The sequence below is a fragment of the Aspergillus campestris genome (assembly GCF_002847485.1).
Source record: "Aspergillus campestris IBT 28561 chromosome Unknown P168scaffold_12, whole genome shotgun sequence".
Lineage (NCBI taxonomy): Eukaryota > Fungi > Ascomycota > Eurotiomycetes > Eurotiales > Aspergillaceae > Aspergillus > Aspergillus campestris.
The window spans coordinates 637,694-665,121 of record NW_020194347.1 but is presented as its reverse complement, the minus strand read 5'-3'; the positions used below and the strand labels follow the sequence as shown (position 1 = coordinate 665,121).

The following is a 27,428-nucleotide window of genomic DNA, read 5'->3' as shown; positions in this document are numbered from 1 at the left end:
GGATGTTCTGATGTTCTCCGGTGCAGCATGTGGTTGTAATCGGGGGTGTTATGGATAGAACAATTCGTTGTACATATATCTATTTATATCATATTCATCTATCTATATACTATATCTATATCTGCATCTATACATGTATACATACGTCCGCGTATATATATTGAAAACCAACACCATCAAATCAAGAATATAGTACACACAACAAACAATCTATGAAAAACCCAGCCAAATGACTCCCCCATCCCACCACCCAATCCATGACCAGCGCGGCTGACCAGCCCTGGCAATCGGCACTACACCCTCCCTCCTCCCTCCGTGACCATTGTTTCATGACCACCCGACAGCGTCAGTGATCAGGGATGTCGATCCTCCTAACAACCGGTTGACAATGCTCGATCAGCCAGGAGGGGGCTTGATGGAAGATGAAACAGGACTTTTCTTCGGAGGACGAAACAGGGGATGGTCGCCTTGGGGGGGTAGTTTGGTGAGACTTTTGGGGGAGAGGATGGGATTGTAATTTGCTCTGCCGCATTGATATATTGGCTGGTTGGGATTCTGGATTGAAGTATATTCTATTTTGTATCATTTTATCTTATCCTATATTCTGTTCTATATCATATTCTATTCTATATCCTATCCTATCCTATATCTATTCTATATCTATTCTATATCTATCATATCCATCTTATCTATCGATCTATCTCTTTATCTATGTGAACGCCTTGTTCCCCAGGCAGCAAACACGTCCCAAACCGGACTAGCGCCGTCTCTATCTTTTTATCGCATTTTTTATTTTTACTCTTATTTTTCTCTATTTTCCTTCAGTTTTGCTTCAATTTTACTTCAAATTTCTCGCCATTTGCGACGGATCAGTTGGATCTCGTTGCCTAATTTATTACAATTGTCTGACCTGAAAAAGGTCCAGCAAGGCGCGACATCTGACCTTCACCTCACTCTTCCCTCTTCGCTCTCTCCTGCGTCGCATAACGAACGCTCCCTTCCAGTCGCAGACTCTCGTCGCGTTCAGACAACAGGTTTAAATTTCCTGGTCGCCTTTCTTCGACCACTCACCCTTCCATTCCCTTTCATAAATACTACTCCCATCGTGTGTCGCATTTGGGCATCACTCGGTCTAGCGTCTCCCCCAGAACAGCTCGTCCGCCCGATTCCTTTGACGCCATCTCCCCCTCTCACCGACTTCTTGCAACCCAACCAGAGTCGCGCAACGACTCAAGAGCGGGGTCAACATGGTCTCTTTCTCCTGCGAGGTGAGTTGGTACCCTGCGTGGGACTCCGGACTGGGTGGTGAATCGCTTATCCACTACCAACGCATCCCTTCCCCCATCCCCACTCCCACCCCAGTCAAGCGCCTCGCCCTGACCGACTATCGCGGAACTGACACGATCGGCTGGGTTACAGAACTGTGGCGATATCCTCACCAAGAAGAAACTCGATCCCCATCGCAATCGCTGTCGTGGTTGCACCTTTACCTGCATTGATTGCATGACCCATTTTTGGGGCACGGAGTATCGGTCGCATACGGTATGTCCTTTCCTATGGTCGTGGATGGCTGTCTCCCTTTGGAACTAGGCGGAGTGCTGGTCGCGCGTGTACATTACCTCTGAAACCGGATGTTTCGTCGCTGCGAGTGGAACCCCGGATCGCGAATGGGGTCCATTCCTGGCCGGCCACGCCGGCTCTGAGTGGGGGATGACAGCTCCGACGCCCTGAGATGATTTGGTCCGTAGACCGAATACTGACTTGGCTTCCTTGTTCCAGACGTGCATGACGGAGGCCCAAAAGTACGAGGGGTCCCTATATAAGCCCAAGCCCGAGAAAAACCAACGCCGCAACAACAACAACAACAACAACAATAGCAACAACAACCAGGGCACGAACAACTCCAAGCAGGCCCCCAAACCCTCCAACGGCCATCGTGCACCCTACGTCGAGGACGCTCCTGATGCCGACAACGCCGCGAGCAAAGCCGCTCCCCCGCCGCCTGCTCCAACACCGCCTCCCACTGACACCAAGAAACCGACCCATGCGACACCCCGCCAGAAAGGCGCCGACCCCGTTAACGTCTTCGATTTCCTTGTGACCTCGGAGACACCCAACGCGTCCAAGGTCTCCGTAGGTGGTCCTAAAGAGCAGATGAAGATGGTGGATCACGCCCCGTCTGTCTTTGAGACCGGCCAGGCCATGGCCGAGTTGGGAGCCGACGCCGATGACGGCGACGACGACGACGACGATAAAAATCACGACGTCGCCTACAAGGAGAACGGTTTCTCCTACGGCTCGGGTCCCATCCCGCCCTCGGTCTACGCCAACAAGGCCGCCCCCACCGTCTCCATGGAGTTCATGACCCCCGCCCCGAAGAAGAAGAAGGATCGCTCCTCGCGCACCGCCGACGGAGCGGTCACCACCAGCGACAAGAAACGCAAGCGTCGCACCGATGACCACGGCCGCGACAACGTCGACACCCCCATGGGAGAGGCCCCGTCCAGCGTCGTCAACCACCCCGGCACGCCCATGCTGAACCACTCCGGCCTCACCGGCGGGCTCAACCGCATGCTGCGGTCCCCGTCGCTCGACGGCGAAGCCGGCGACGGCCCCTCGGACCACCCGCGCCGCCGCTACCAGGATCCCTCCTCGCCCATCAAGCGCACGCGCCGCGACGACAAGGAGCCCGCCGGCGGGGACGCCGGCCTAGGCATCTCCATGAAGAACCGAGCCGGCCGACTCGTCTCCTCCATGTTCGGCGGCTCCGTCGCCTCAACCAGCAGCAACGGCACCGACCCCGCCGCTCGCTCCGCCGCCCGCAGCAGCCGCCGCCGCGGCTCCTCCGACGACGGCCAGAGCGCCGCCGCAGACACCCGCTCCTCCAAAAAGACCAGCCGCGTGCGAGGCGCCCCCGTCGCCGCCCCCGACGACCGCAAATCCAAGCGAAAGAGCAGCGCGCCAATCGACGGCGACCGGCCCTCGCGCCGGCTGCGCGAGATCGAGCACCCGGACTCCGCGCCCCGCGGCGAAGACGGGCACCAGATGATCGTCTACGGCCAGCCGAACCACCCCGACGCACTGCAGCAGGAGATGGCGTCGCACTTCCTGTCGCTCGTGACGAAGGGCCCCGAGAGCGGACGCGGGTTCTCGATGAACAAGGTGTTGAAGCGGTTCCACCGCGACGTCACGGATGAGTTTGATGCTGATCGGGGACGGGAGACGGGACGGAGCCGTGCGGACCGGGAGAGGCGCTTGGATGATGAGAAGGAACTGTGGCGGACGTTACGGGTGAAGCAGAATGAGAGGGGGGAGATAGTGCTTTTCTTTTAAATTGGGTTGATGTTGATGTTGACGTTGACGTTGACGATTGACGATGGTTGATGAGATATTGATGCATAGGGGATTTAGGTGGAGGCATTTCAGGCATAGCATTGTTTCAATTCACTGGTTCTATTAATTATCAATACATCAGAATGATCACCGAATGATTCAAGGAATCCAAAACAAGGAAATAAATATGAAATATAATATAAAATATGTAAATAATGCGTATGAGTAATAGTATGACTCACCCTGTATAGCACAAGAGTCATGTCCAATCAGCGGCCGCCGATCCTCCGCCACTCCAACTTTTTTCATTTGATTTCTTTTATTATTCTTTTCATTCTTTGATTCCTTTCCTTCTTCTGTCTTCAAGTTAATAAAGAACCTCTGGTTCTCACTTACCCTCTCGAATCTGGTTTCAACCTTAGACTCTGTGGATTGTCTTCTCACACACCTGTTGCACAGCTATTGACAACGCCCATCCTCGTGTTTACCCCTCGTTGACCGAGGTTGAACTCTACCTATCTACCACGAGGATCTTTCCCACCATCGATAACCGCATGAGTGCACCCAACAGTCCATCGTATCCCCTTCATTCGACAATGGCAGACGTCCCGGTAGCCATCCCAGACGGGAGCGCCCCCCGCCCGAGAAATCCCCGCCGAGGAGGCAGAGGGCGCGGCAATCGTGGCGCGCCACGACAGACACAGACACAGACACAGACGGAGTCGCAGCCGCCATCTCAACCACAGCCACCGCCGGAGACTCGCGCGCAGCAGACACCCGCCGCCGGAAACGATGAACCCCGTCCCCGCAGAGGTCCTAAGACGGGAGGGCGCAGAGGAGGAGGTCGCGGGGGAGGCGCTCCCTCTGAGAGTGGTCGCAATCGTCGTCAAGGACGCGCTCACGACGCTGATACGGGAGGTTTGAACACCGGGCGGAGATTCCAGGGCCGGTTGACTCGGCCGGAACGTGTGGCGGGGGCGGAAGCGGAAGAAGGCGATGAACAACAATCACACGAAAACAGCGTAGCGGAGGGGTTGAGGGCTGATGCGCCGGCGTTCGTACCCGGTGGGACGCCAAATGGAGACGCCCCGACAGGCCCCCGGGAGAAATCCGCGGGTGCGTCCAAAGGGAAATCCAAGGCGAAGGCGAAAAACCCTCCGCCGCCGCCCAAGGTGACGACCAAATCGACGGCTCCGGATATCGCCACCCGCATCCACGAAGACATCGCCCACACGCTCTACGAATGTCCGATCTGCACGGGGGAACTGGGGCGGAGATCGCGGGTGTGGTCGTGTGGACTGTGCTGGACTGTCTTTCATCTGAGCTGTGTCAAGAAGTGGTCGCAGAACGAAGGCGCAGCGGCGCAGGATGCGGCCCGTCGGCGCGGCGAGGAGGGTGACTCGCAACAGCCCCGCGCCTGGCGATGTCCCGGGTGCAATCTGGCGCAGGAGGTCTTCCCCTCGAGCTACTCGTGCTGGTGCGAGAAGGAGGTTGACCCCCGTCCACTGCCTGGTCTTCCGCCGCATTCGTGTGGGCAGACCTGCTCGCGATTGCGCAAGGGCTGCCCGCACCCGTGCGATGCTACCTGCCACGCGGGTCCGTGTACCCCCTGTACGGCGATGGGCCCCACGCAGGATTGTTTCTGCGGGAGGAATTCAACCACTAAGCGATGTCGAGACACCGACTATGAGAATGGCTGGAGCTGTGGGGAGATTTGTGGGGACCTGTTGCCCTGCGGGGAGCACACATGTTCTCGGCCGTGCCACGAGGGTCTCTGCGGGGCGTGCGAGGTGAAGGTCGAGGCTCGTTGCTACTGCGGGAAGGCGGAGACGGAGATGCTGTGTAGCTCCAAGGACGAGGAGATGGACAGCGAGGTGCAGCGCGACGGGCATATCGAGCAGTGGACGGGCTGTTTTGCCTGCGGAGAGCAGTGCAATCGGCCGTTCGACTGTGGCGTACACTTCTGCCAGAAGAGTTGCCATCCGCAAGACGCGGAACCCGCCCATTGTCCGCGGTCCCCGGACGTCGTCCTCGACTGTCCCTGTGGAAAGACACCGCTGGACCAGACTCCGGGCTATGCGCCGCGGACGTCGTGCGAGGACCCGATCCCGAACTGTCTGGAGGCCTGTGGCAAGATCCTCCCTTGCGGACACTCATGCGACATGATCTGCCACACGGGCCCGTGCGGCGTCTGTCGCCGTACGGTGCCCATCAGCTGCCGTTGCGGACGCAACACGTTCAATACCATCTGCCACCAGGGGACGATGGAGCCGCCGCAGTGCTTCCGCATCTGCCGTGCGGGGCTGCACTGCGGCCGCCATGCGTGCACCGAGCGATGCTGCCCCGGCGAGCAGAAGGCGCTCGAGCGCCAGGCCATGCGGCGGAAGCTCAAGGCCCACCTGCGCCCCAGCGACGAAGACGTCGAAGCCGAGCACATCTGCACGCGGGTGTGTGGGCGGATGCTGAAATGCGGACGCCACACATGCCCGGAGATCTGCCACAAGGGGCCCTGCAACACCTGCCGGGAGGCGATCTTCGAGGAGGTCGCGTGTCACTGCGGCCGGACGGTCCTCCACCCGCCGCTGCCCTGTGGCACGCAGCCGCCGCCGTGCTCGTTCCCCTGCGAACGCCCCAAGCCATGCGGCCATCCCCAAACACCACACAACTGCCACCCAGACGACGAGCAGTGCCCCAAGTGCCCGTACCTGACGGAGAAAACCTGCCTGTGCGGCCGCCGGGCGCTGAAGAACCAGCCCTGCTGGCTAACCGACGCGCGGTGCGGCCAGATCTGCGGCGAACTGCTCAAATGCGGCTCGCACACCTGCCAGAAGAACTGCCACCGACCGGGCGACTGCGAGGACGCCTCGCAGCCGTGCCAGCAGCCCTGCGGGAAGACGAAGGCCATGTGCGGACACCCGTGCACAGAACCATGCCACGCGCCCTACCCCTGCCCAGAGAAGACGCCCTGCCCGACCAAACTCACAGTAACATGTCCTTGCGGTCGCCTACGCCAGACGCGTCTCTGCGGCGCAGCCAAAGCCGTCGCCTCCAAAGGCCAAGTGCAACAACCCCCGCGCTCACCAGCCTCCACCCCGCTAACCTGCGACGACGAGTGCGCGCGCCTCGAGCGCAACCGCTCCCTCGCATCCGCCCTCGGCGTAGACATCAACCCAGCAACAACCATCGCGCAAAACATCACCTCCAACAACCTCCCCTACTCCACCGAAACGCTCGACCTCTACCTCCAAGCATCCTCCTCCTCCCCGCTCTCCGCCATCCAAGCCTGCGAAACCAGCCTCCAATCCCTCGCGCTCAACCCCACAACCCAGCGCTCCGTCCGCTTCCAACCCGCCAAGTCCTCCCTCCGCGCCTTCACGCACTCCCTCGCCTCCGACTGGGGCTTCACCAGCGAAAGCTATGACCCCGAACCCCACCGCCACGTGTTCGTCCTCCGCCCCACAACATGGAACCCCCCACCCTTCGGCACAGGAAACGGCACGACAACAATCGGCATCGGCGGCATGAGCGTGTCCGAATGCGTCAAGCTCCGCGAACGCGAACGCGTCAAAGAGCGAGACGCCCAGCGCGCAGCGGCCGCAGAAGCCAAAGCCCAGCGCGAGGCTGCCCGCGCTGCCCTCGGCAGCGATGGCGCCGGCGGCTGGGCGCAGGTGGCTGCCGCTTCGTCGAGAAGGGGTGGACCTAGCGGGAGTAGCAGTCGGAGCTCGACGCCGCTTGCGCCGCCTACGCCGGCGTCCTTTGGTGGTGCTACTATGTATGCTGCGCTTATGGGAGATTCTGCAGCGGCGGGGGCTGCGGTGGGCGCACAGCGGAAGAATAGGCTTGTGTTGAGGTCGGGTGTTGGTGCTGCGAGGCAGATTTTGAAACCTGAGCCTGTTGCTGATAGTTGGGAGGAGGCGGAGGAGGCGGAGGAGAAGGAAGAGGCTGAGGAGAAGAAGGAACAGGAGGAACAAGTTGAGGGAAAGGAACAGGCTGGGGAGAAAGAACAGGTTGAGGAGAAGGAAACGGCTGGGGAAGTTCCTGATGAAGGTGATGTTTTACCTGGGCCTGGGCCTGCACCTGCACCTGCACCTGCACCTGCACCTGTCCGTGAGGATGTCGATGTCGATGTCGATGCCGATGCCGGTGCAGCAGGCGAGGTATCTGGGGAAGAGAAGACATCCGCCTAGTTGTTTTTTTATCCTTTTTTTATTTATTTATTTTATTTTCCGTTACGTTGACGAAAGTATGCAGCTAGTTAGATATTGATGACCTGCAGCGAGCATTATTCGGCGCGGTCATTACTCTTTACATCACTCATTGATTGATATTTAGTTAACAGGTCTTGTACAAAGCTAGATCAATGCATTTATGTAATTCATATCATGCCTTGCGAAGACCCCTTTATTCACAAGTAAATCATGCGGAACAAAGAAATCCACCCGGCTGGAAAACGGTATTATACGTAACTAGCGCTATAGTCATTGCTTCCTCAGATAGTATATCAAAGATGAAAACTACCAACTAGGCGGCCTATCCTCCACCGCACGCCCCCAATCACTCTCCTCCTCGCCCAGCACCAACTCAAGCACGCCCCCGTCAGTGAAAAAGTCATGACTGATCCAGCTTTTCTTGTATGGGTGGCCGTTGAGGGTTGCGCTTTGGATGAAGACTGGCCTAGCCGGTTTTCCTTCTCTTTTTGAAGAAGACGAAGACGAAGACGAAGACGAAGAGGAAGATGAAGATGAAGAAGAGGACGAAGAACACGAAGATGAAGAGGACGACGAAGAACACGAAGAAGACGAGGAATTCGAGGAAGAGGACGAAGACGAAGACGACCAAGATGAAGACGGAGAAGAAGAAGAAGAAGAAGAAGAAGAAGAAGAAGAAGAAGAAGAAAGAGAAGAAGAAGAAGAAGAATGCGAAGAACCCCCCACAACCCTAACAACACCCACCCCCTCCGTAACAGGATGAACAAACCTCACCTCCTCAAAGAAAGGCGGCGTAATCAAATAAACACTCTGCCCAGCCGACGGAAACAATCCCACCAGCGAAAAGAACGCAAACGCTCCCATCGCCCCGGAGTCATCATTCCCCGGAAGCCCGCCATGGGAGGCGTTAAAGCGGGAGGGAATATAAGAGCGCACACGCGCCGCTGAGAGATCAGGCCGCCCCGCGTAGTGGTATTGGAAGACTGTTAGGAAGACAGGCTCGTTGCCTAGGTCCGCGAGGCCGGATTCGTGGAAGAAGTCCAGCCGGGAGGTGAAGGGGGAGTCGCCGCCGAGGGTTTCGATGAGGGTGCGCATTGAGTGGGGGACGTAGCTTTTATTTTTCATTCTTTGTTAGTATAGTGAAATGTAGAAGGCGGATAGGAAGGGAGGGCTGAGGGAGAGCATACAATTGATATTCCCAAACGCTTGATTCGAATGTTTCGGAAGGATTGCTCGTCAACGAGCACCACGACGCCAGCGCACTACACGCGATCGGATCCTGATACCCCCACGTCCCATTTCTATAGCGTGGCTGGAAGAACCCAACAAACCCCGGATCAGGGCCATTGATGTTACTCGTCTGATCAGCCTTAAACAGATTAATCCAGTTACCTGAGCGCTCGAGGTACTTATCCGCGTCGGCGTGATGGCCCAGACCCCTCGCCACAGTCGCGACGCAAAAATCATTATAAGCGTACTCGACAGTCCGGGAGATACTGCGCGAGTTCGTCCCGAACCCAACGGGGTCGAAATCCTTGTATGGGATGTAGTGGAGGGATTTCCAGCTTGACAGGCCGCCTCGGCCGTGGGTCGACCATTCGAGAGGCTCGTTCTCCGCGTCGTTGACGAGCGCCTCGTATGCTAACTTCCAGTCGATACCCGTGAGGTTTTTGACGAAGGCGTCGGCGAGCACAACATCCGCGTTTGACCCGCCCTGCGTCCAGCCCTTGCAGAGACTCATCCGGCAGTCAGGCAGCCAGCCTTCGTGGCGGTACGTGTCGAGCAAGCTGCGGACCATGCGCGACTGCGCCTCGGGATCAACGATGGTCAGAAGTGGGTGTTGCGCGCGGAACGAGTCCCAGATGCAGTAGAAGGAGTCGAAGTATGGCTCGTCGCTGTTCCAGAGCGGATTTTCGCCTGTTAGGTCTTGGGGATCGAGCATTGTGCGGTACAGGCCGCTCCAGAACACTGTCTGTAACTCGCGGCTGGCGCGTCCCGGGACGATGCTCACGGGGCTCAACTTGTCGCGCCACGCGTCTTCAGCGCGATGGCGCACAGCGTCGAAGTCGGTAAGCGGGTGAGGAATCTCGCGGCGGGCGTTGTCGCACGCGCGCTGCGTGCTGATGTAGCTGACGCCTACTCGTGCGGTGACTGTTCCCGAGGGGGGTTGTTTGAAGCGCACGAACCCGCCAGCTTGGAGGTAGAAGTTGTTGAAGCCGCGGGGGACGAAGGATAGGCGTTTGGGCTCGGTGTCCGCGCCGTCGTTGACCCAGATGCCGGTATCGCGGATAGAGGCGCCAGCGAAGTCGACACATACGTAGGACTTGTATGTTCCCGCACCAAAGCTGGGGAGGAATGTGCCGTTGGCGAGGATGCTGCCTGTCTTTGCGTCGATGTCGATGGACGCGTTTTGGCGACTGTCCCAGAGGTCTGTTAGGTCTAGGAGGATCATGGGACTTGCGTCTGCGCCGGACGCTGCAGGTCGGGTAGGGAAGTGGAAGCGGAAGAGCGCTGCATGCGCGGTGGTCGTCATCTCCGCGTTGATGCCGCTGTCGAGCCCGATAGCGAAGTATCCCGGGCGGGCGACGACCGAGTCATTTCTGTAGTGGACGGCGCGGTTGGCCTTAGGAAACCGACAGTGATCGAGCCGATCATCGGGACAGAACTGCGGGAAGAGGGGGAAGTTTCCCAGGGATGGGTTTCCGCCCGTGCCTGAATCGTGCAGTGCAGAGAACCCGGTCACTTTGCTGCCGTCTGTGGAAAATCCGCCTGTGTTTTGCCCGTCGACGTCGGCGACGGCTTTGGCCATGCCGTAGGGGAGACTGGCGCCGGCGAAGACGTTGCCTCCGTCTGTGGAGCCGATGAGGGGGTCCACGAATTGGAGGATGTCATTGTCATTGCGATCTGGAGTGGGACTGCCTTGGGCGAGGGCTGTCCAGAGGAAGGGGAGCCATGGGAGATAGCTGCGCATGGCCGTTGGGGGTGGAGATGGGATGAGAAGTGGTGATGCTGGATGTGGTCAAGGGATGGGGGGACTTTTGAACGGCATGCTGGAGATGCAGTGTAACTTATATCGCTAGACAGGGGGTCCGAATGGGGATGGATCGACAGATAGAGAATGTAGGAATGATATTGGAAGTTAGATCAATGCGGGGAAATGTAACCCCTCGATCAAGGATCTGATCCCAGATGGTATAACCAAGGTATTTATAGTCATAAACATAATATACAACATTAATCCGTACTCATCACTATGTACTCCTTGCGTCAGTCCCCCTTCCACAGCACGGGTATCACAATTCCTCCCATATGTATATACACTCGACATGCACTCGACACCCAACCCACCTACAGAACCGTTCCCTTGTTCTGCTTGCGATCGACGTTGTAATTCTTCCAGATGGCGATAGCCGGAATCCCCAGCGCCAAGAAGGCAGTCGACGCGATCGCGCCGTACATCTGGCTCTGGCCCCACGCATAGTTGATGGCGTCGCGGGTCGCCGATCCCATCGGGTACTTCCACTGCTCCAGGTAGCCGCCCATGAAGATCTTGCTCCAGTTCGGCTTCTCCTTGGCGGGGATCTTGCTCAGCAGCGCGTCAGCCCAAGTGTTGTTGTATATAGCCGCAGAGACGGCTAACCCAACCGCCCCACCAAGGTTGTTGAACAGCTGCAGCACGGCGAGCATCATAGGCACGCCGTCGCGGTCGGCAGCCGCCATGACAGCCATCTGGTTGCCGATGACGATCGTACCGCCACCGAAGGCGATGAAGATCTGGCACATGACCACGTAGCCGATGCCCTGCGCGGAGCCGCGGAAGTGGATGAGCAGTCCCGAGCCCAGGATCATGATGGGCAGGCCGAAGAACAGGCACGAGTACTTGAAGTGGCGGGTGTAGCGGATCCACAGGCCGAAGATGACGCCCCAGACGCAGGAGCCAACGTTGTAGGTCTGCAGCATGTAGCCGGCCATGTCGAGGTCCAGGCCGTAGACGACCTGGCAGAAGACCATGAAGTACTGGTCCCAGCAGTAGAAGCTGAACCAGGTGAGCGCCGCCATGATGCACGCGCCGAGCACCGTCCGGTTCTTCACCAGCTCGTAGCGGATGAAGTGCTCGCGCGCCACCCACTTCTCCCACGCGGCGAACACGAAGAATAGGCAGAATCCGACGACGAGCATGGCGATGAAGGAGGCTGATTTGTACTGCGCTTGACCGTACGACTGCAGACTGAAGGGGAGGAGGACGAGGATCCAGGCGGCCATGAGGAGTGCGGCACCAATGACTGGGTCGAATTAATACGAAAAGATAAACTAAAGAGACAGAAAGAGGCACGTACTATCAAATTGGTGGATGTAGTGGACGATAGACTGCATCACGGTGCGAGAACTCCGTTCGCGCCGCAGCACGCCGGCCTTCTCGGCCTTGCGCTCGTAGTGCTTGAACACAAGGGCCAGCGGCGCGAAGATGGCGGGCTGGATGATGCAAAAAGCCCCGTAGGCCCAGCGCCAGCCGGGCCCATTGACAAAGGCCTGGCCGGCCAAGGGGGCGGTAAACGCGGTGCAGATGAACGGCGTCTGGGCAAAGGCGAAGGTGAAGGCTCGGTTCCGCAACCCCGAGGTATCGGCGATGAAGACGTCGAGGATGTAGTAGAGGGCCTCGTAGCCGATCCAGAAGAGCGTGTAGCCGGCGGCGTAGGAGTCCGGGTTGTTGCAGGCGGCGGTGATGATGAGCCCCAAGGTGTAGACGCCGACGAAGACGAGGTAGCCCTCGGCACGACCCCAGAGGTTGAGAATCTTGGCGATGGGCAAGCGGAGCACACCCCCAATGATGGTGTACAGGATGTTGGCGGTACTCACTTGCGGGGCGGACTTGAAGTTGGCGTAGACATTGTTGATGACGCTACTACTAATGCCCGACTGCAAGGCCAGCAAAAAGAAACAGACCCAGATCCTATTCGCACTGTTAGTTGAGCTCCTTGACTAAGGACGATGGCTCTTACCAGGCGTAGGTTGCAAACAGGGCCTTTTTGCTCCATACCAAGGCCATGGCCTCGGCCTTTTGCTGACCGAGCTGGGCATCTTGCGTCACCTGGTCGGGATGTGCTCGATTTTCCCGGTCATCGCGCTCCTCCAGACTCATCCGGGAGTCATCCGAGTCGGACTCGACAGGAGCGTCCGTGGGCGCCTCCTGCTTGGGGTAGACCTCGCCCGAGAGATTGGTAGTGGTCGCGGCGGGCTTTTCCGAGAGACCCCGAATCTTGTCGACAACACCCATCGTGAAGAGTAGCGCTGGATTCCCACTTGACGATGTTGTCACGGAGAGGGAAAGCGATGGTTAGGATCTCACGGGATAGGGGGAGAGGAGGTTGGGGAGGGAAAGGACATTAAGGATGATCCCACCATGAGAAATTAAAATGTTTAAAAGGTAGAAAAAGAGGAAGGAAAAAAAGAAGAGAGAAAAGAGGATCGCGGACCAAGTGGGAGGGGAAATGAAATTAATCAATCAGAAGGTCCGACGAGAAGAAGTTTGGATCGGCAGTGGAGAAGAGAGTTGAGAGAGTGAGGGAAATTTCCCCTGGACCGCACCAGACGCGGTGTCGGATCAGATAGTGCTCGTCAGCCACGGATCAGATAACTGATTTCATCTGTTGAGAATTATCAATCAATTGATATCTTCTGATATCCTTCGGTATCGTGGTATATCCCGGTTATTATTTCCGTCGGTTCTTTTTCTCCGCCACAGAATCTCTAATTCCCTGCCCTCTGCGAAATTGAAGCCCCCATCTCTTTTTATGACAATCGACCAGCGTTGCAATCGACCTCGACAGATAGCCGAAGGGAGCACGGTCGACCGGTTGCGGTAGTGGACGTGCCAGTCATCTCGTCAGAGACCGTACCATGACCCCACTCGGATCCACCGGTTGATTCGTTCCTGTGGGATCCCACGCGAGGCCAGCTGCATTCCATCCCTCAATCCTCCGGAATTCGGCATTACCAGTGGTCAGAAAGGTGATGTGATGTTGGACGACCAGCAATCAGATTTCATGGATGATGATTGGACTCGAGTGCGCAGATGTCAATTCTCATATATGACTATAGACTTCGGATACGAGTCTCATTTTCCCATGGTGGACCCGCTAAGCCGTGATTTCACACAAGGTCAACGCCGGCAGAGACTAAATGGGACGAAACGGGACGAGTTCCTTGGCAATCAGCCACTGATCCATTGAATTCCCATGGTGTGGTCTGATTGATATCGTTGGCTTCGGGGGATGCCGTGAGTGCGACCGCTGATGATAAGGCAGAGGACAATGATCTTAAACTGATAGATTCGTAAAATATGCCATAATCATAATCATCTTGATTATCATACTATTTCCGATTGTGATAATAAAAAGAAACTCCCTGATGAGTGCGGTGGAGGTATCAGGATCCGACAGAATAAACTTCCATCAGATAAAATCAGCCCATCTAATCTGATCTGATACTCCGATGGTCGGTCTTCTTTTCCACTCTCCTTCTACCACCACCATAATGACCACTACCACGAGCCAGGATGATATATTAATTGATGGAACTACCTGAACTCATATAATTATTTCATAGTCTCGACAGTGGTCTTTCATATGGCATTCAGATGCACTTCAACACCTTAATCCGTAGGGACACAGCGGCCTCAGGCCCACACCGCACAGTTTCGCTCAAGTTGACCACACCGAGAGTGGACCCGTCAGCCAGCAGAACTCTGTACATGACCACGGTTTCACAGCCCCTCATGAATGGATTTCGTGGGAGAAACTACGGCTACGTCTAGAACGAGACATTTTCCGGTCGCATGCTCTATCTTTAACGGAGTCCAACGGACGGGATGGATCCTGTCGATATTTTCTCCTTAGCTAAACGTGATTTCTTTGGACATGAACAGCATTTACCGACTTCTTGGGGCTTCAATCTGTTTTTATAGCTAAAAATTGACAAGGTTTTGTGTGGTTTGATGTCAACCCCCGGTCACGTTCGGAAAACTAAGACGGTCAGAACGCCATCCCACCGTCTAGCGTCCACACCGTGGGGTTTCTGACCCACTACATGCAGCTAGAGAATATTCGGTTGATTGATTATCCCGAAGCTTGTCTTGCTGTCGGTTCAAGCAAGGTGTGTCATCGGTGGGTCGGCATACAGCATACGATGGACGGAAGATGAGTTGTTCCACCCCTCGCGTCGTCTGCGTCTGACAGTGAGACAGTCTGGTGGATGTATACTCGATTGATCCTATTTTTATCCGGCTCGCTCTTGTATCAGAGTCATCTTCAATCGATTTGACGCGACCTGATGTCCTGCAGCATCGCGTGCAGATCCAGCCACAATGCAAACTGGTCCGGTTCACCAGGTACCGGAAGACCGCCCCCGCCACTCCATTGGATGTCTTCAGGCTGTGAGACAGTAGGACTATTCAACTATCTGTCTAAGCCTCTCAAGTCTTCATCCGATAAACTCTCAACCTGTTGCTGTTGCTCCCCCCATCCGAAAAGTTGCGCCAACTGGTCAACGGCTGAGTCAGACGATCGGCCAGAACGTCCCGGATTCCCCCATGTTTTTTTCCCCTGCCGGAACGGAGTCCAAATTTCGTCTCCAATTTTCCCCAGACATCCATGATCAAACAGGCTTTGCCGTCCATTATTCTGTTCGACAGTGCAGACCGGACGAGCGCATTCACGGATTGACTCACGAGAACCTGTCAGGGCCGGCCCCATCCCCTGGGTGTGTCTTCCAATCAAACCCGTCTCGTTGATAATCGTCGCGACCAAACCTAATTCATTGATCGGGTCGCCCGCCATACGTCATTTCTCCGATCCCCTGTCTGAATGCCCTCGCGACGCAGTCATACCAAGTCCCGCAAGGGATGTTTACACTGTAAACGGAGACATGTCAAGGTATTTCGCCTCTCGTTTTCATCTGTCACTGAGGGGACGTGACTGGTCTTCCACGCGACCAGACCGTCCCCCGTGTCTGCCATCGCACCTTACCCGATCGGTTCTGTCTGGTATTAACATCAATCCAGTGCGACGAAGGGTCTCCCAAGTGTGGACTGTGCCACAAGCGCAAACTCGAATGCATCTATCCCCCGCCCAGTTCGAGCGACGGTGATACGCGGCCGCCATCCACCCCGCGAGAGGGCGGGGAGGAGGCCGCGGCGCCCGCGGAGGAGCTGTCGCTGCCCACACGAATGCTAGAGATGCGATTATTCCATCACTACCTCACTGACACCTACACGACCCTGCTCCAGGCCAACCTAGGATCCGACCATTTCCAAATGGTTGTGCCGCGACTGGCCATTGGGGCCCCGTTTCTGCTGGACAGTCTTCTCGCGCTGGCCGCGCTGCATCTGGCAACGCGGGAGCCCGACGACAAGGGAACGTGGTTGGAGGCGGCCCTCAAGTATCAGAACCGCGCATGCTCCGCCTTTAGTCGGGTCCTGGCCGAGCTGACGCCGGAAGAGAGCGGACCCGCCTTTATCTGTTCCATCTTCATCATGCTCTGCGCCACCGCCTACCCCTGTATCTCGCAAGACAGTCACCTCCACGCCTTTGACCCGCTGACCCAAGTGCTCGAAGTGCGCCGCCTAATGGCCGGCTGCGCCTTGCTGTTTGAGCAGCTGAACGGTATTGAACATGTCGGGGAGCTGAGCGGCTGGCTGGTCTACAAGAACGACGGCGCGGGCGAGACCGGACACCTTCCCATGTAGGCATCCGTCTCTGTTCTCCTTGCCTACAGATCACCGAACTAACCACCAACCCTAGACCCATGGACTCCAAATTTGTGCGACTTCGAGAGTATGTCATGCGCCCTCTTCCCCCCTCCTCCCTCGAGAAACATACTGACTCCCGCAGAGCGCTCCAGAAATCGCTCGAAAAGCTCCAGATCGCGATCGACGAACTGGACGAATCCCACCAATCCGGCTACCGGAAAGCCTGTGCCCTGCTGCAGGAGGCGACCACGCGATGGCCGCTGGGCCATCCCAACGGGGGGTTCATCGCGTGGCCGGTCAACATCGACGAGGATTTTCTCTCCTGTTTGAGGGACGGGCACTGGATGGCGCGACTGGTGTTCCTGCACTACGGCGTCGGCATGCATCTGCTCTCAGAGAGCTGGTACGTCGGCGACTGGGGCCGACGCATGGTGGCCGCGGTGTTGCAGGGCGCGGGGGATATTCCATCCACGTGGGCGGAGACTATCGCGTGGACGCGGCAAGCCGTGGGGTTGGATATAGAAGTAGATACGAATTGAATGATACCAGCCAACCAACCATTGAACAGTCATGGTGTCAGACGTGTGTAGACCGGATACGTTGTCCGTTCTCGTCTTTATTTACGGAATGAGATCCAGTCAGACTGGATGATTGTGGGTCTGGTGATGCACGATGGAGATGCGATGGGGTCACCCGATAGATCGACGGATATGTAATACTATCCGTATTTCACCAATAGACTCACAATAACTGAGAAACAGAAACTCCGGTGAGGTTCTCGTGTTATCTCCAGATAGGTAAACACCTGAGACGCCTTATCGGCCTTATCTCCTGTCAAACCTGTCAGGACGAACACGCGACCCCCAATGCGTCCATCATCCCCGCCGATCCCTCCCTCTCCTACTAAATAACAACCGATCGGGTCCGACTCTTTCAACCCGGCCCTCTCTCCATTAGCGGTCAACGGAAGGAAGGAAAGCAGAAAAGAAACATAAATGGCCCACGATGCTCTTTGTACGGGTTCAAACCCCCCACCCCATTCTTTGTCGACAGGGACAGCGAATCCGCCGGTTTCTCGAACTAGACCCCAAAAGGGAGACTCCGTTGATAATACCCCCCAACGGTATTCGCCCAAATCGCCGATCGTCCTCGCGCTAGGATCTCGCCGATGGTACGCTACCTACAGCTAGACGTAGGGAAGCGGCGGTAGGACTCCGACAAGCCGAGCACGGCACGGTAGTGAGTGCGCAATGCGCGTGCGCGATCGCGAGAGGGGATGGGATTGGGGCTATGAGGTGGAGAAGCAGGTTTGTTTGTCTGGCTGGTTGGGATACAATTAGCTGCTACCCCCCCCTGCAATTGCTGGCCTATACTGTTATTTTCTTTCCCTTCTCTTTCTCCTCTTGTTCTGTTTATCTTTCTTCTCCATTGGGCGCTGTAGCTACTGACACAGTGCTACTCACAGCCCCCGCACGCTTGCTTCGCATCGCAGTCCGACCGTGCACACACGGGTAAACAAAGGAGAATGTTTCGTCTTCTGAGGGCTGCCTTTGCTGGCTCCCTGGCTCTGACACTGCTGCTGCTGGTGCATGTTCCCGGGGTAGTGCCGTCGCCGCTGCTGGCTGATCCCCTGGTGTCTGCGCGTGGGCCGGAGGCGCTGGGGACTATTGGGCCTGGTCAGCGGGGTGCTGTCGCGAGCGAGAGTGAGCTTTGTAGTCGCCATGGGACGGAGATGCTTTTGATGGGTGGGAATGCGGCGGATGCTGTGAGTTCTTCCCTATTGTGCTGTTGTGTTGGGTAGGTGGACGGCTAATCGGAGGTATAGATGGTTGCGACGACGTTTTGTATTGGTGTAGTTGGTTGGTGTTTCCCAGGCCAGAACCGAGTGAGATATGCTGATCATGTACAGGAATGTATCATAGTGGCATCGGAGGAGGCGGCTTCCAATTAATCAAAACCCCTGATAACGAGTTGGAATTCATCGACTTTCGCGAATCGGCTCCTGCGGCGGCCTTTGAGAATATGTTCAAGAATAAACCCGATGCGTCTACGAAGGGTGGCTTAGCAAGGTAAGATCCTACCGATAGGTCTGGCAACTTCAGACTAGCTAATGGTGCACAGTGGCGTCCCCGGCGAGGTGCGCGGATTGGAGTATCTCCACAAGAAGTACGGCTCACTCCCCTGGTCGATTGTGATGCAGCCTGCCATCCAGACCGCACGGCACGGATTCACGGTCACCGAAGACCTCGTGCGCTACATGAAATCCGCAGTCGGAGATGACGAGGACTTCCTGTCTAAGAACCCCACCTGGGCGCTGGACTTCGCCCCCAACGGCACCCGTCTCGGTCTTGGAGACACTATCACGCGCCGACGCTACGCCGACACGCTGGAGACGATCGCCAACCACGGCGCGGAGGCCTTCTACTCTGGCCCAATTGCAGAGGCGACTATCGCGGCCCTGACGGCCGCCAACGGCACGATGACCATGGAGGACCTGCGCAACTACACGGTGGCGATGCGCGACGTCGCGCAGATCAACTATCGTGGGTACAAAGTGTCCAGTGCAACGGCACCTTCCTCGGGGATAGTGGTCCTCAACGTGTTGAAGGTCCTCAACATGTACGACGAGTTCTTCACCCCGGGGAATGTGAACCTTAGCACCCACCGGATGGATGAGGCGATCCGGTTCGGCTACGGTCAGGTATGGCGATAGGCTTGCTTCCTTGCTACAACGGTTAACTGACTTATTCCTAGCGAACTAATCTGGGAGACCCGTACTTCCTCGACGGGTTGGATGAGTACCAGAAGCAGATGCTGTCCGACGCCACGATCAAGGAGATCCATGGCAAGATTTTGGATACCAGGACCCAGAATGCGTCGGCCTACGACCCCGATGGACTCGAGAGTCTCAACACGTAAGTTCCCTCTGCCCCTGTAAGGATCCTATTGCTGACACGCCCAGACCCGGCACGTCGCACATCGCAGCCGTGGACCACACCGGCCTCGCCATTTCCGAGATCACCACCATCAACCTGCTCTTCGGCAGCAAAGTGATGGTCCCGGAGACAGGAGTCATCATGAACAACGAGATGGACGGTATGCAGCGCATAGTACTCCCACTTCAAGATCAAACTAACCACCCAACCCAGACTTCTCAACCCCTGGCTCCTCCAACTCCTTCGGCTACATCCCCTCCCCCGCGAACTTCATCCGCCCCGGCAAACGCCCCCTCTCATCCATGACGCCCGCGATAGTAACGCACCCCAACGGCACAGTATTCTTCATCGCGGGTTCAGCAGGCGGAAGCCGCATCATCACGGCCACACTGCAGAACATCATCCACGCCGTGGACGAGGGCATGTCCGCCGCAGAAGCGCTGGCGCAGCCCCGTCTCCACGACCAGCTTATCCCCAGCGAGGTGCAGTTCGAGTATTCTTATGACAATTCCACTGTCGCTTTCATGAAGTCCCTCGGCCATAATGTCACTTGGCTGGCGCCTGGGGAGAGCTCCGCGCAGGCGATCCGTCGGCTTCCGGATGGGACGTTTGATGCTGCGGGTGAGCCGAGGCAGTTGAATTCGGGAGGGATAGCTGTTTAGTTAAGATATTGATGATACGAGTAAATAATTGAAGTAATTGGCTGTTGTCAATATGAAGTCAATGCGAGATATTTATTTTATCTATCTCATTTCATTCCATCTTTGTTCCTTTTTGTAGTTTACCTGTCCACTGGATAGAGCAAAAGTGACGGATCAATTACGGACACGACCGTATCGCGAAGTGGTCTGTGCTCCCGCGTTTTCTGGCGTCCGAACAGCTTTATCTTTATCACTCTATCTCTACATTAATGGCCCACTTTCTTACAGAACCATTGTCCAGCTCTGTCTCAGTTTCAATTTGTACTAAACAAATAATCATTGTCTTTCATCCATTCACTGTCTCTTCCAAACTCACTACAAGTAAGCTAGTCAGCCCTTGCTGGAAACCTTAGCTTAGCTTAGCTCTCATGGGCGACAGAGCTCTAGCTACCAGCTGCAACTTCCAGTTATGGCCGTGAAACGGTCTCCTGGTGAGTGAATGGCTTTATTGATTCCCTCTAGTAGTTGCCATCATGTCAAACAATCACTGACAGATGTTTTCTTCACAGTGTTTGCTGTGTTTTCCTCCCCGCTTGATCTTCTGACCATGTGCGACGGTCGTTTCTTCCTTTCTTTCTCTACCGATTCATAGCTTTCTTTCTTTCCTACCGGTTACAACTTTGTCTTTTGGACCGATTGGATCAGCTAGTACACTGCCTAGCTCGCAACTACATCCGAAAGCTCCGTCCTTCAGCAAAACGACACCATGGAACCCAGCACCGACAGAGTCTCCGTCGTGGTCCCACCCCCACGTATCGACCTCACCCTGTTCGAGTCGTTCGACGAAGAAGTGGAGCGCACGGTGGACGAGATCCTCTCTGATCCGAGCGTCGAGAGTAACTTTGACGACTACAGTCATGAAGGGAGTGCGGGTGGAATGGTGGATGGGACTCACGATGACGGTTTGGCTGCTGCGGCGCCGGAGGAACGTCCGATGAAGCGGTCGAAGAAGCGGACTCAGCATCGCTCGCCGTATTTTGCTACCGAGGTGAAAGGCATAAAGAAAGGGCCTGTGGCGCAGAGGAATATTACGAGGATGAGTAGTGCGGAGGCGGAGGAGGTAGAGGAAGAGGAAGAGGAAGCGGACCAGGAAGAAGAGGTACAACCACAAAGACGACGCACCAAGGACAAACACCAACCCGAGAGATCGTCCAGCTGCGACATTATCGAAGTGCGAAAGATTCCCGCCCAGAAACCGAACCTCCAAACCCAGACCCCGGCCGGCGCAGACGAAGACGACTACGTTCTGGAAACCCTGGAGGAAAGCCAGAGGGACAGACTAGTATCCTTCATCACCTCGCACTCGTTCGTCACCAACCCCAAATACCGCGCGAAGCGCAAGAAGTGGCGGCGTTTTGTGTCCGACTTGCGGAAAGAGGCTGGCCTGGCGAATGTCGATAAACCGACTATTCGCCGGCTGGAGAACTATGTCAAGGGACTTTGTCGCGACATGCAGAAGACTGCCATGACAGAAAGAGAAGCCTCCACTGATGGAGATGGTGGACGGGAGAAGTCGTTGAAGAGGTCGAAGGAAAAGCGACACCGGGAGGACGATCATCCTAGGGAGAAGGCTAAGAAAGACGGTAGTCCCAGGAAGAAGGCCAAGAAAGATGATGATTGTAGGAAGAAGGACAAGAAAGACGATAGTCCCAGGAAGAAGGCCAAGAAAGACGATAGTCCCAAAAAGAAGGCCAAGGAATCGAAAAAGAGCAGCTCCTCTACTCCTGCTACGGCTGCTGAAAAGCAGAACAAACCAGAGCCCGAAATCATCAACGTCGACAGCGACGATGAGCCTGTGGTTGTTTCTGCTAGTTCTTCGTCTCGTTCTCCCGACATCAACGTGGGGTACAGGCCGATTGTTCGCCGTGCTGTATCCCGTCAGCCTACGAGTGAGTCGGCACATGGCGACGTGGATGAAGAGCCAGAGGAGCCTTCCAAGCATGCAAATCCTGTGATGAACGACACCCCCCCGGAGGTGGCCGCTCCCACGGCTTTCCAGATATATGAGACTAGCAACGAAGGGAATACGACCTCTCCTACGCATGCGAGCACTCGCTCTTCAGACCGTTCAACCTCCCTGGCCAGCCACAGTCGCCGCAAAGAGGAAGAGCGGGAACTGCGACGGACCCGTCGGAGGAACAAACGTCAAAAGTCAACAAAGTCCAAGAAGTACCGAGACAGTCTTACTAGTCAGCGTTCCGAAAACGAAGGTCGGCAGTCCCCTGCTGTCAGCCCCGAGCCACAACCGCTGCTTCGAACGCCGGAAAAGCAGTTGAACCGCACAGCCCTCCGGCCCGACCCCGATACCCCTGTCATGGAAGATCCTTACTGGGACATGGATTTTTAACACCCGATGATTCGCTGGGATTGACCATCCGCGATGAGGTGAGGTCTAAATATTTTCATAACATACGAATTGGCAACGGGAGCCCGACGATACCCGCCGAAACTCGGGAGATCATGACAAACTTGGGGTTGCCAGGGGACTTTCTCTCGTCAGATTCGTCCTTGAGCGACGTCCCTCGCAGCAACACGTTATTTACTCCACCAGCAACGCCTGTAAGGGATCTGATTCCAAACAGGGACTCCCCTGCGCCTCTCAAGCCACCGCGTCTCAAGCTTCCCAAGATATCCCCGTATTTTCCATCCGCGTCAGCCGCATTGGAATCGTGCCTTCCTTTTCCGCCTATTGATGAATCGTCCTTTGGGTTGGTTCAAGAACAGCTCGCCCACGACCCTTTCCGCCTGCTTATTGCGACTATCTTTCTCAATCGAACCCGCGGGGCCGTTGCTCTGCCGGTTCTCTTCCAAGTTTTCGACCAGTTTCCCACTATTGAGTCCATGGCAACGGCTGATCCTACCTCTCTTGTTTCCATGATCCGCTGCCTGGGCTTTCAAAACCAACGCGCGAAGAAATGTATCGGTCTCGCACAGACCTGGCTGGCCCACCCGCCTAGTAAAGATAAGCGGTACCGAGAATTGCACTACCCTTGCAAAACAGACGGCCGGGACGTTGGCCAGGAAGAGTGCATCGAATATGACGATCCCCGCGTGGCCTGGGAGATTGCTCATTTACCCGGTGTTGGGGCGTACTCCCTCGACAGCTGGCGGATCTTCTGTCGCGACGAACTGAGAGGTCGGGCTACGGACTGGAAGGGGCGCGATGCTGCGGAGGGCGATTTCGTTCCGGAATGGAAAACTGTTCTTCCCCAGGACAAGGAGCTACGCGCCTACTTGACATGGATGTGGCTCAAGGAGGGCTGGGCGTGGGATTACCATACGGGAGAGCGAACGCCCGCGAGCGAGAAGACGATGCACGCTGCCCGTCTTGGGGGGATAGCGCACGAAGAGGACGGAAACTGGATTCTTCAGACGTCGCCTGTCAAGAAGGTCGCCAACGGACTTACTATGGGGAGTGCGGTTTGATTGCCTGTTTTGTTATCGTCATCATTATTATTGTAATTGTTAGGATCTGGAGTTTGCTATGTTGGGATTCAGGATTGGGATTGATTGCACATGCCTTGCATGGTTTCGGATTCGGATTAGACTTTATCAGCGCAGATACCCTTAAGCTATCAGTCAATTTTTCATGAAATCCAATGAGCATTGTATTATTTTACAAGTATGATTGTGGTGGTGACTGTCCAGATCATGGATCTCCGTAAGGCACAGACCCCACGCCTTAGGCCGCAGCGTGTTCATTGCCTGAGGTGTCCAGGTGTTTAGTCTCGATCTCGATTTCACTCGCTGAATTCCATCTTTCTCTCTCCTTGCATCTTCAATCAAACGTCCATCCGATCAACATTGTTGGATCGTCCCAGAGAAGCAGCCTCATCTCCATCTCCTCTGTTACTCGAGGAACGCCAGACCACGCTTCCACAATCGATTCTCTGCCCCCACTTCATTGGGTTTCCATGCAGCCAGGGCCTCGCTCGGAGTGGTCCCACTCACTTTACGATCCTCGATCGCTCATTGACCAAACTAATTAGACTACGAGTCAAGGCGGTTCTTCTTGACTAAAAAAAGAAATCGAAAAGACAAGAAAAGCACCGGGTCGATTGTTTCTGCGGAGAAGTCTCCAGTCGCTTTTCTCACCGCAAGACCAACCCCCCCTCCCCGAGTTGACTAGGCAGGCCTCTTCTCCATCTCTCTTCTCTCCTCATGCATTGTGCCTGATCTTCTTCTTCGTCTCTTGTGACTTGTCTACTATTCCTTTTTCGATCTGGGTTTGGATTTTACTTTATTTTTTTGACTTGCTTCTGTCGCGACGGCATGTCGCAGCCCTTTTGCGGACCGTCCTTCCGTGGATTGACATAAGCGCCTTCGTGACCTATCGACCAGTGAGATTCACATCTCGGTTTGTTCTGTGTCTCTAAGCGCCAGAGCATCCGATCGATCGGAGCCTCTCATATCAGGTCACCTGGATGACTTGCCGCCTCCTGCAACTCGCTGCCTAATCGATCGCTGATTGATTGATTCTTCTTTTTCCATTGTTTTTTGATCTCTGAGGTAACTAGAACGTCACAAATCGGTCGAACCGACACTAGGGGAGGAAGGGGTGGAAAAAAAGAATTAAGGAATTCGGAAGAACCGATCACTAGCTGGTCGTCGTTCAGCTCCTCTTCCCGTCCACCTCGCTCGAACCATTCCACGTCATGTTTCTACCGTTGAGATTAAATGACCGAGATCGCGACAGGGACCGCCAGCGTAAAGCATCGTCATCGTCGACCTCCTCCAAAACGAAGAGCCGAAAACACCACTCGATCCACGGACGCCCCAGCCGCACCTCAACCAAGGAACACGATCCGGACGACCCCACGGGCCGTTCCTCGACCCTTTCCACATCCGCCTCCAAGTCCCGCAAGAAGCGCCGCTCCTCCATGCCGGACGTCGACAACCCCGGCGCCAGCACGGCCTCGTTCCTCGAGTCGAGGACCAGCCTGCCGTATCCGAATTTTTCCAAGGCTCATAGCAAAGAGGCCGTTAGCCGACCGGGAATCCCCACCCCCGATCCGACCGATCTGACCGAACGCAGCAACGATGCCAAGGAAGAACGTCCCCGCCGCTCGGACAACCACCATGCGCCTCCGAGCCCACCGTTGACGAGCACGGACCAGCATTCGCGCAAGAGTAGTTCGGTCGGGGATAAAGAGAATAAAGTGACGGAGGAGAAGGCCAAGGATGGGAAAACCAAGATCCGTATACGAACAGATGCGAACCGGTCGTCGTCGAGTCTACGAGCGAAGAAAGACGACGGGACCAAGTCGAGCACGACCGCCCGAGCTGACACGCCCACCAAGTCGAAGAGGTCGAGCCAGGACAAGGAAGAGCCTCCCCGCACGGCCAGTCGCAACTCGACAAAGTCGAAGATTTTCGAGGACCCCAAGCGACCCAGCAGCCGCACGGCCACACCTCCTCGATCCCCAGCGCCTGTCCGTGATGCCGCCTTCGAATCAGCAAACGGCTCGGACGCCACCATCAATGCGACATATCGACGGAAGCACAAGAGTCCTGAAAAGCCTCCGTCCCGCACCCAGAACCGTTCGTCCATGTCTAATCGTCCCGCCAGCCGCCCCGCGGTCGACATCGCTGGAGACTACGGCCGACCCCCGACTGCCAGCTCCACGTTTGACGCTCCTCCCCCGCCTCCGCCCCCGCCAGAGATGCCGGTGACCATCCCAAGGGTGGACTATCTACTTCAGCATGGCGGCCTGAACCGCCGGGTGCCGAGAACACTCCTGATGGGCGCGGATGCCCCCGACCCACCGCCTTACCAGAGCTTCCAACCGCAGTCTGCTGCTGCCAGTATCTTTGACCCATTCACGCGACTTCTAGACGATTTCCACCATGTGATGACAAAAAATGGTTCGTTGGCCGTTGCGACGGGATATCGGTCGGTGGCACGCCGTCTGCTGGATCGGCTGGAAGCTGTCTTTGCCCGTGACATCTCGTCGGAAACGTGCCGATGTTTCATGTGCGAGCATAACGGGATGGAGGAGCCGCATACCGGGGTGAGCTGGGGCGAGGTTCTCGAGCTTGTCTCGGGACGCCGCGAGCTGCCCGGCTGGCCGCCCTTCACAATGACGATGCCGGTGGACGGTGCAGAACTGTCCGGTGACGAGCATATTCCGATGCAGAAGATGGACATCGATGTTCCGGAGCAGTACCGGGAGCATTACATGCGCCAGTCCCGCAAGACCAAGGTGGCGGTGGACAAGTGGCTTAACGAACAAACCGGACAGGGGTCGAGCGCGCCTGACGGGGTAGACGATGAGACATTAACATTTGCCATGCTCACTCACCTTGGGGCCGAGCAGCGTCCGCTCTTCTGCTCCCTTCTCGGAATCAACTCCGCAACACCCACCCCTCGTCCCGACGGTGAGCCTCGCCCGCGACCGCCTTTGTTAGTGTCATCCTCCCTGGCCATCCAACGCTTGTACCGCCTCGCTGCTCTCCCCCGCGACCCCGAAACCGCCATCTACATGCTCAACAACCCGGGCATCCACCACGTAATAGCAACTCTCGCGGCCATCAGCGACGACGAGTGGGACATCCTGATCTCCGGCCGTTTCGACGGATTCCTCCGCAGTGGCGCCGAGGACACCTTTGTCCCTCCGCATGGGTCTCCCCGCTGGAGCAACAGCCGGGCCAACACCCCCTTCACCACCGGGGGAATTTCGCGGGGGCCCACACCCAACCACATAGACGGCACCTTCCGCTCAGCCAGCCAACCACCGGGCAGCTCCCCGTCGCCCGCCTCCGGCGGACCCATCGTCCTCGACGAAGAGCAGGAAATCGCCGCGCTGGCCGAAATCGAACGCGACATCTATCTCGGCATGGAAGCCCTGGAAGACGCATTCGAGGTGCTACACTGCAAAGCTGAGTCCGTGCGTCTAGCCCTGCGCCAACGCGGAGCCGGCCTCTCCGTCGCCAACCAGAACCGCCGCGGCTCGTACGTAGAAGCGCGGATGGGCACGCCGGCATCAGCCCTGAACGGATGGGAAAGCGGCACCGAAGACGACTTCCTCGACGACACCTACTCCCTAGCCCCGGATGACTCCGCCAGTAATATTAGCTCCAGCCGCCGGCGCCGGCCCAAACGACGCACGGAACGACGCACCCCGGCACCGGTGGAGGAAGAAGACGAGGGAGATGAAGGGCTATACGACAGAAGGGACCGTCGAAGACGATAGCAATTGCCTAGCTAGTTCACGCGAATAATACCCAGCCTTGTCTGGAGGAAAACAACTCCCAGATAGGATGACGATTCGATGCATTTTCTGGTTTCATCGATTTATGGTTTTCGTTTGCGCAGGTTTCCACCTCTCCCTTCTATGTTTTGCTTTTGCTTTTTTTGTGTCTCTTTTCTTTTATCTGCACACAGCACCACGTCACGAAACCCTTACTATTCACGATCCAATGAACACAAATCACCCGCTAGCTGCGTTTTTACTTTCCGTCTGTACATGGAGATGGACATGGGAGGATGGATATATGGATGTAT

General features: G+C 56.3%; 7 protein-coding genes across 7 annotated transcripts; 5 read left to right on the top strand and 2 right to left on the bottom strand.

Annotated features, from left to right (window-relative positions):
- Positions 1–847: 847 nt before the first annotated feature.
- On the top strand, positions 848–3,462 carry P168DRAFT_293044 (LYAR-type C2HC zinc finger protein). The gene is made up of 3 exons (XM_024837730.1): positions 848–1,268; positions 1,420–1,542; positions 1,780–3,462. Exons 1-3 carry the CDS (start codon positions 1,248–1,250, stop codon positions 3,331–3,333), a joined length of 1,698 nt encoding a protein of 565 aa, XP_024689818.1. The 5' UTR covers positions 848–1,247; the 3' UTR covers positions 3,334–3,462.
- Positions 3,463–3,929: 467 nt separating this feature from the next.
- Positions 3,930–7,520, top strand: P168DRAFT_284746 (putative NF-X1 finger transcription factor; the record flags this gene model as incomplete). The annotated part of the gene is made up of 1 exon (XM_024836149.1): positions 3,930–7,520. One exon carries the CDS (start codon positions 3,930–3,932, stop codon positions 7,518–7,520), a length of 3,591 nt encoding a protein of 1,196 aa, XP_024689817.1.
- A 296-nt stretch (positions 7,521–7,816) lies between these two features.
- Positions 7,817–10,512, bottom strand: P168DRAFT_329927 (GH92 family glycosyl hydrolase; the record flags this gene model as incomplete). Its single annotated transcript, XM_024841528.1, has 3 exons — positions 7,817–8,271; positions 8,316–8,652; positions 8,729–10,512. 3 exons carry the CDS (start codon positions 10,510–10,512, stop codon positions 8,008–8,010), a joined length of 2,385 nt encoding a protein of 794 aa, XP_024689816.1. The 3' UTR covers positions 7,817–8,007.
- Positions 10,513–10,889: 377 nt separating this feature from the next.
- On the bottom strand, positions 10,890–12,816 carry sit2 (putative siderochrome-iron transporter; the record flags this gene model as incomplete). Its single annotated transcript, XM_024833806.1, has 3 exons — positions 10,890–11,824; positions 11,879–12,492; positions 12,542–12,816. 3 exons carry the CDS (start codon positions 12,814–12,816, stop codon positions 10,890–10,892), a joined length of 1,824 nt encoding a protein of 607 aa, XP_024689815.1.
- Positions 12,817–15,403: 2,587 nt separating this feature from the next.
- P168DRAFT_242491 (uncharacterized protein) lies at positions 15,404–19,885 on the top strand (the record flags this gene model as incomplete). Its single annotated transcript, XM_024833807.1, has 11 exons — positions 15,404–15,472; positions 15,601–16,280; positions 16,340–16,372; positions 16,430–16,661; positions 17,942–18,052; positions 18,113–18,146; positions 18,197–18,356; positions 18,409–18,988; positions 19,042–19,202; positions 19,250–19,383; positions 19,437–19,885. 11 exons carry the CDS (start codon positions 15,404–15,406, stop codon positions 19,883–19,885), a joined length of 2,643 nt encoding a protein of 880 aa, XP_024689814.1.
- A 745-nt stretch (positions 19,886–20,630) lies between these two features.
- P168DRAFT_321633 (uncharacterized protein) lies at positions 20,631–22,271 on the top strand (the record flags this gene model as incomplete). Its single annotated transcript, XM_024840495.1, has 1 exon — positions 20,631–22,271. The coding sequence occupies one exon, from the start codon at positions 20,631–20,633 to the stop codon at positions 22,269–22,271; it is 1,641 nt and encodes a 546-aa protein (XP_024689813.1).
- A 113-nt stretch (positions 22,272–22,384) lies between these two features.
- Positions 22,385–27,117, top strand: P168DRAFT_242710 (uncharacterized protein; the record flags this gene model as incomplete). The annotated part of the gene is made up of 2 exons (XM_024833817.1): positions 22,385–23,344; positions 24,526–27,117. 2 exons carry the CDS (start codon positions 22,385–22,387, stop codon positions 27,115–27,117), a joined length of 3,552 nt encoding a protein of 1,183 aa, XP_024689812.1.
- Positions 27,118–27,428: the final 311 nt, after the last annotated feature.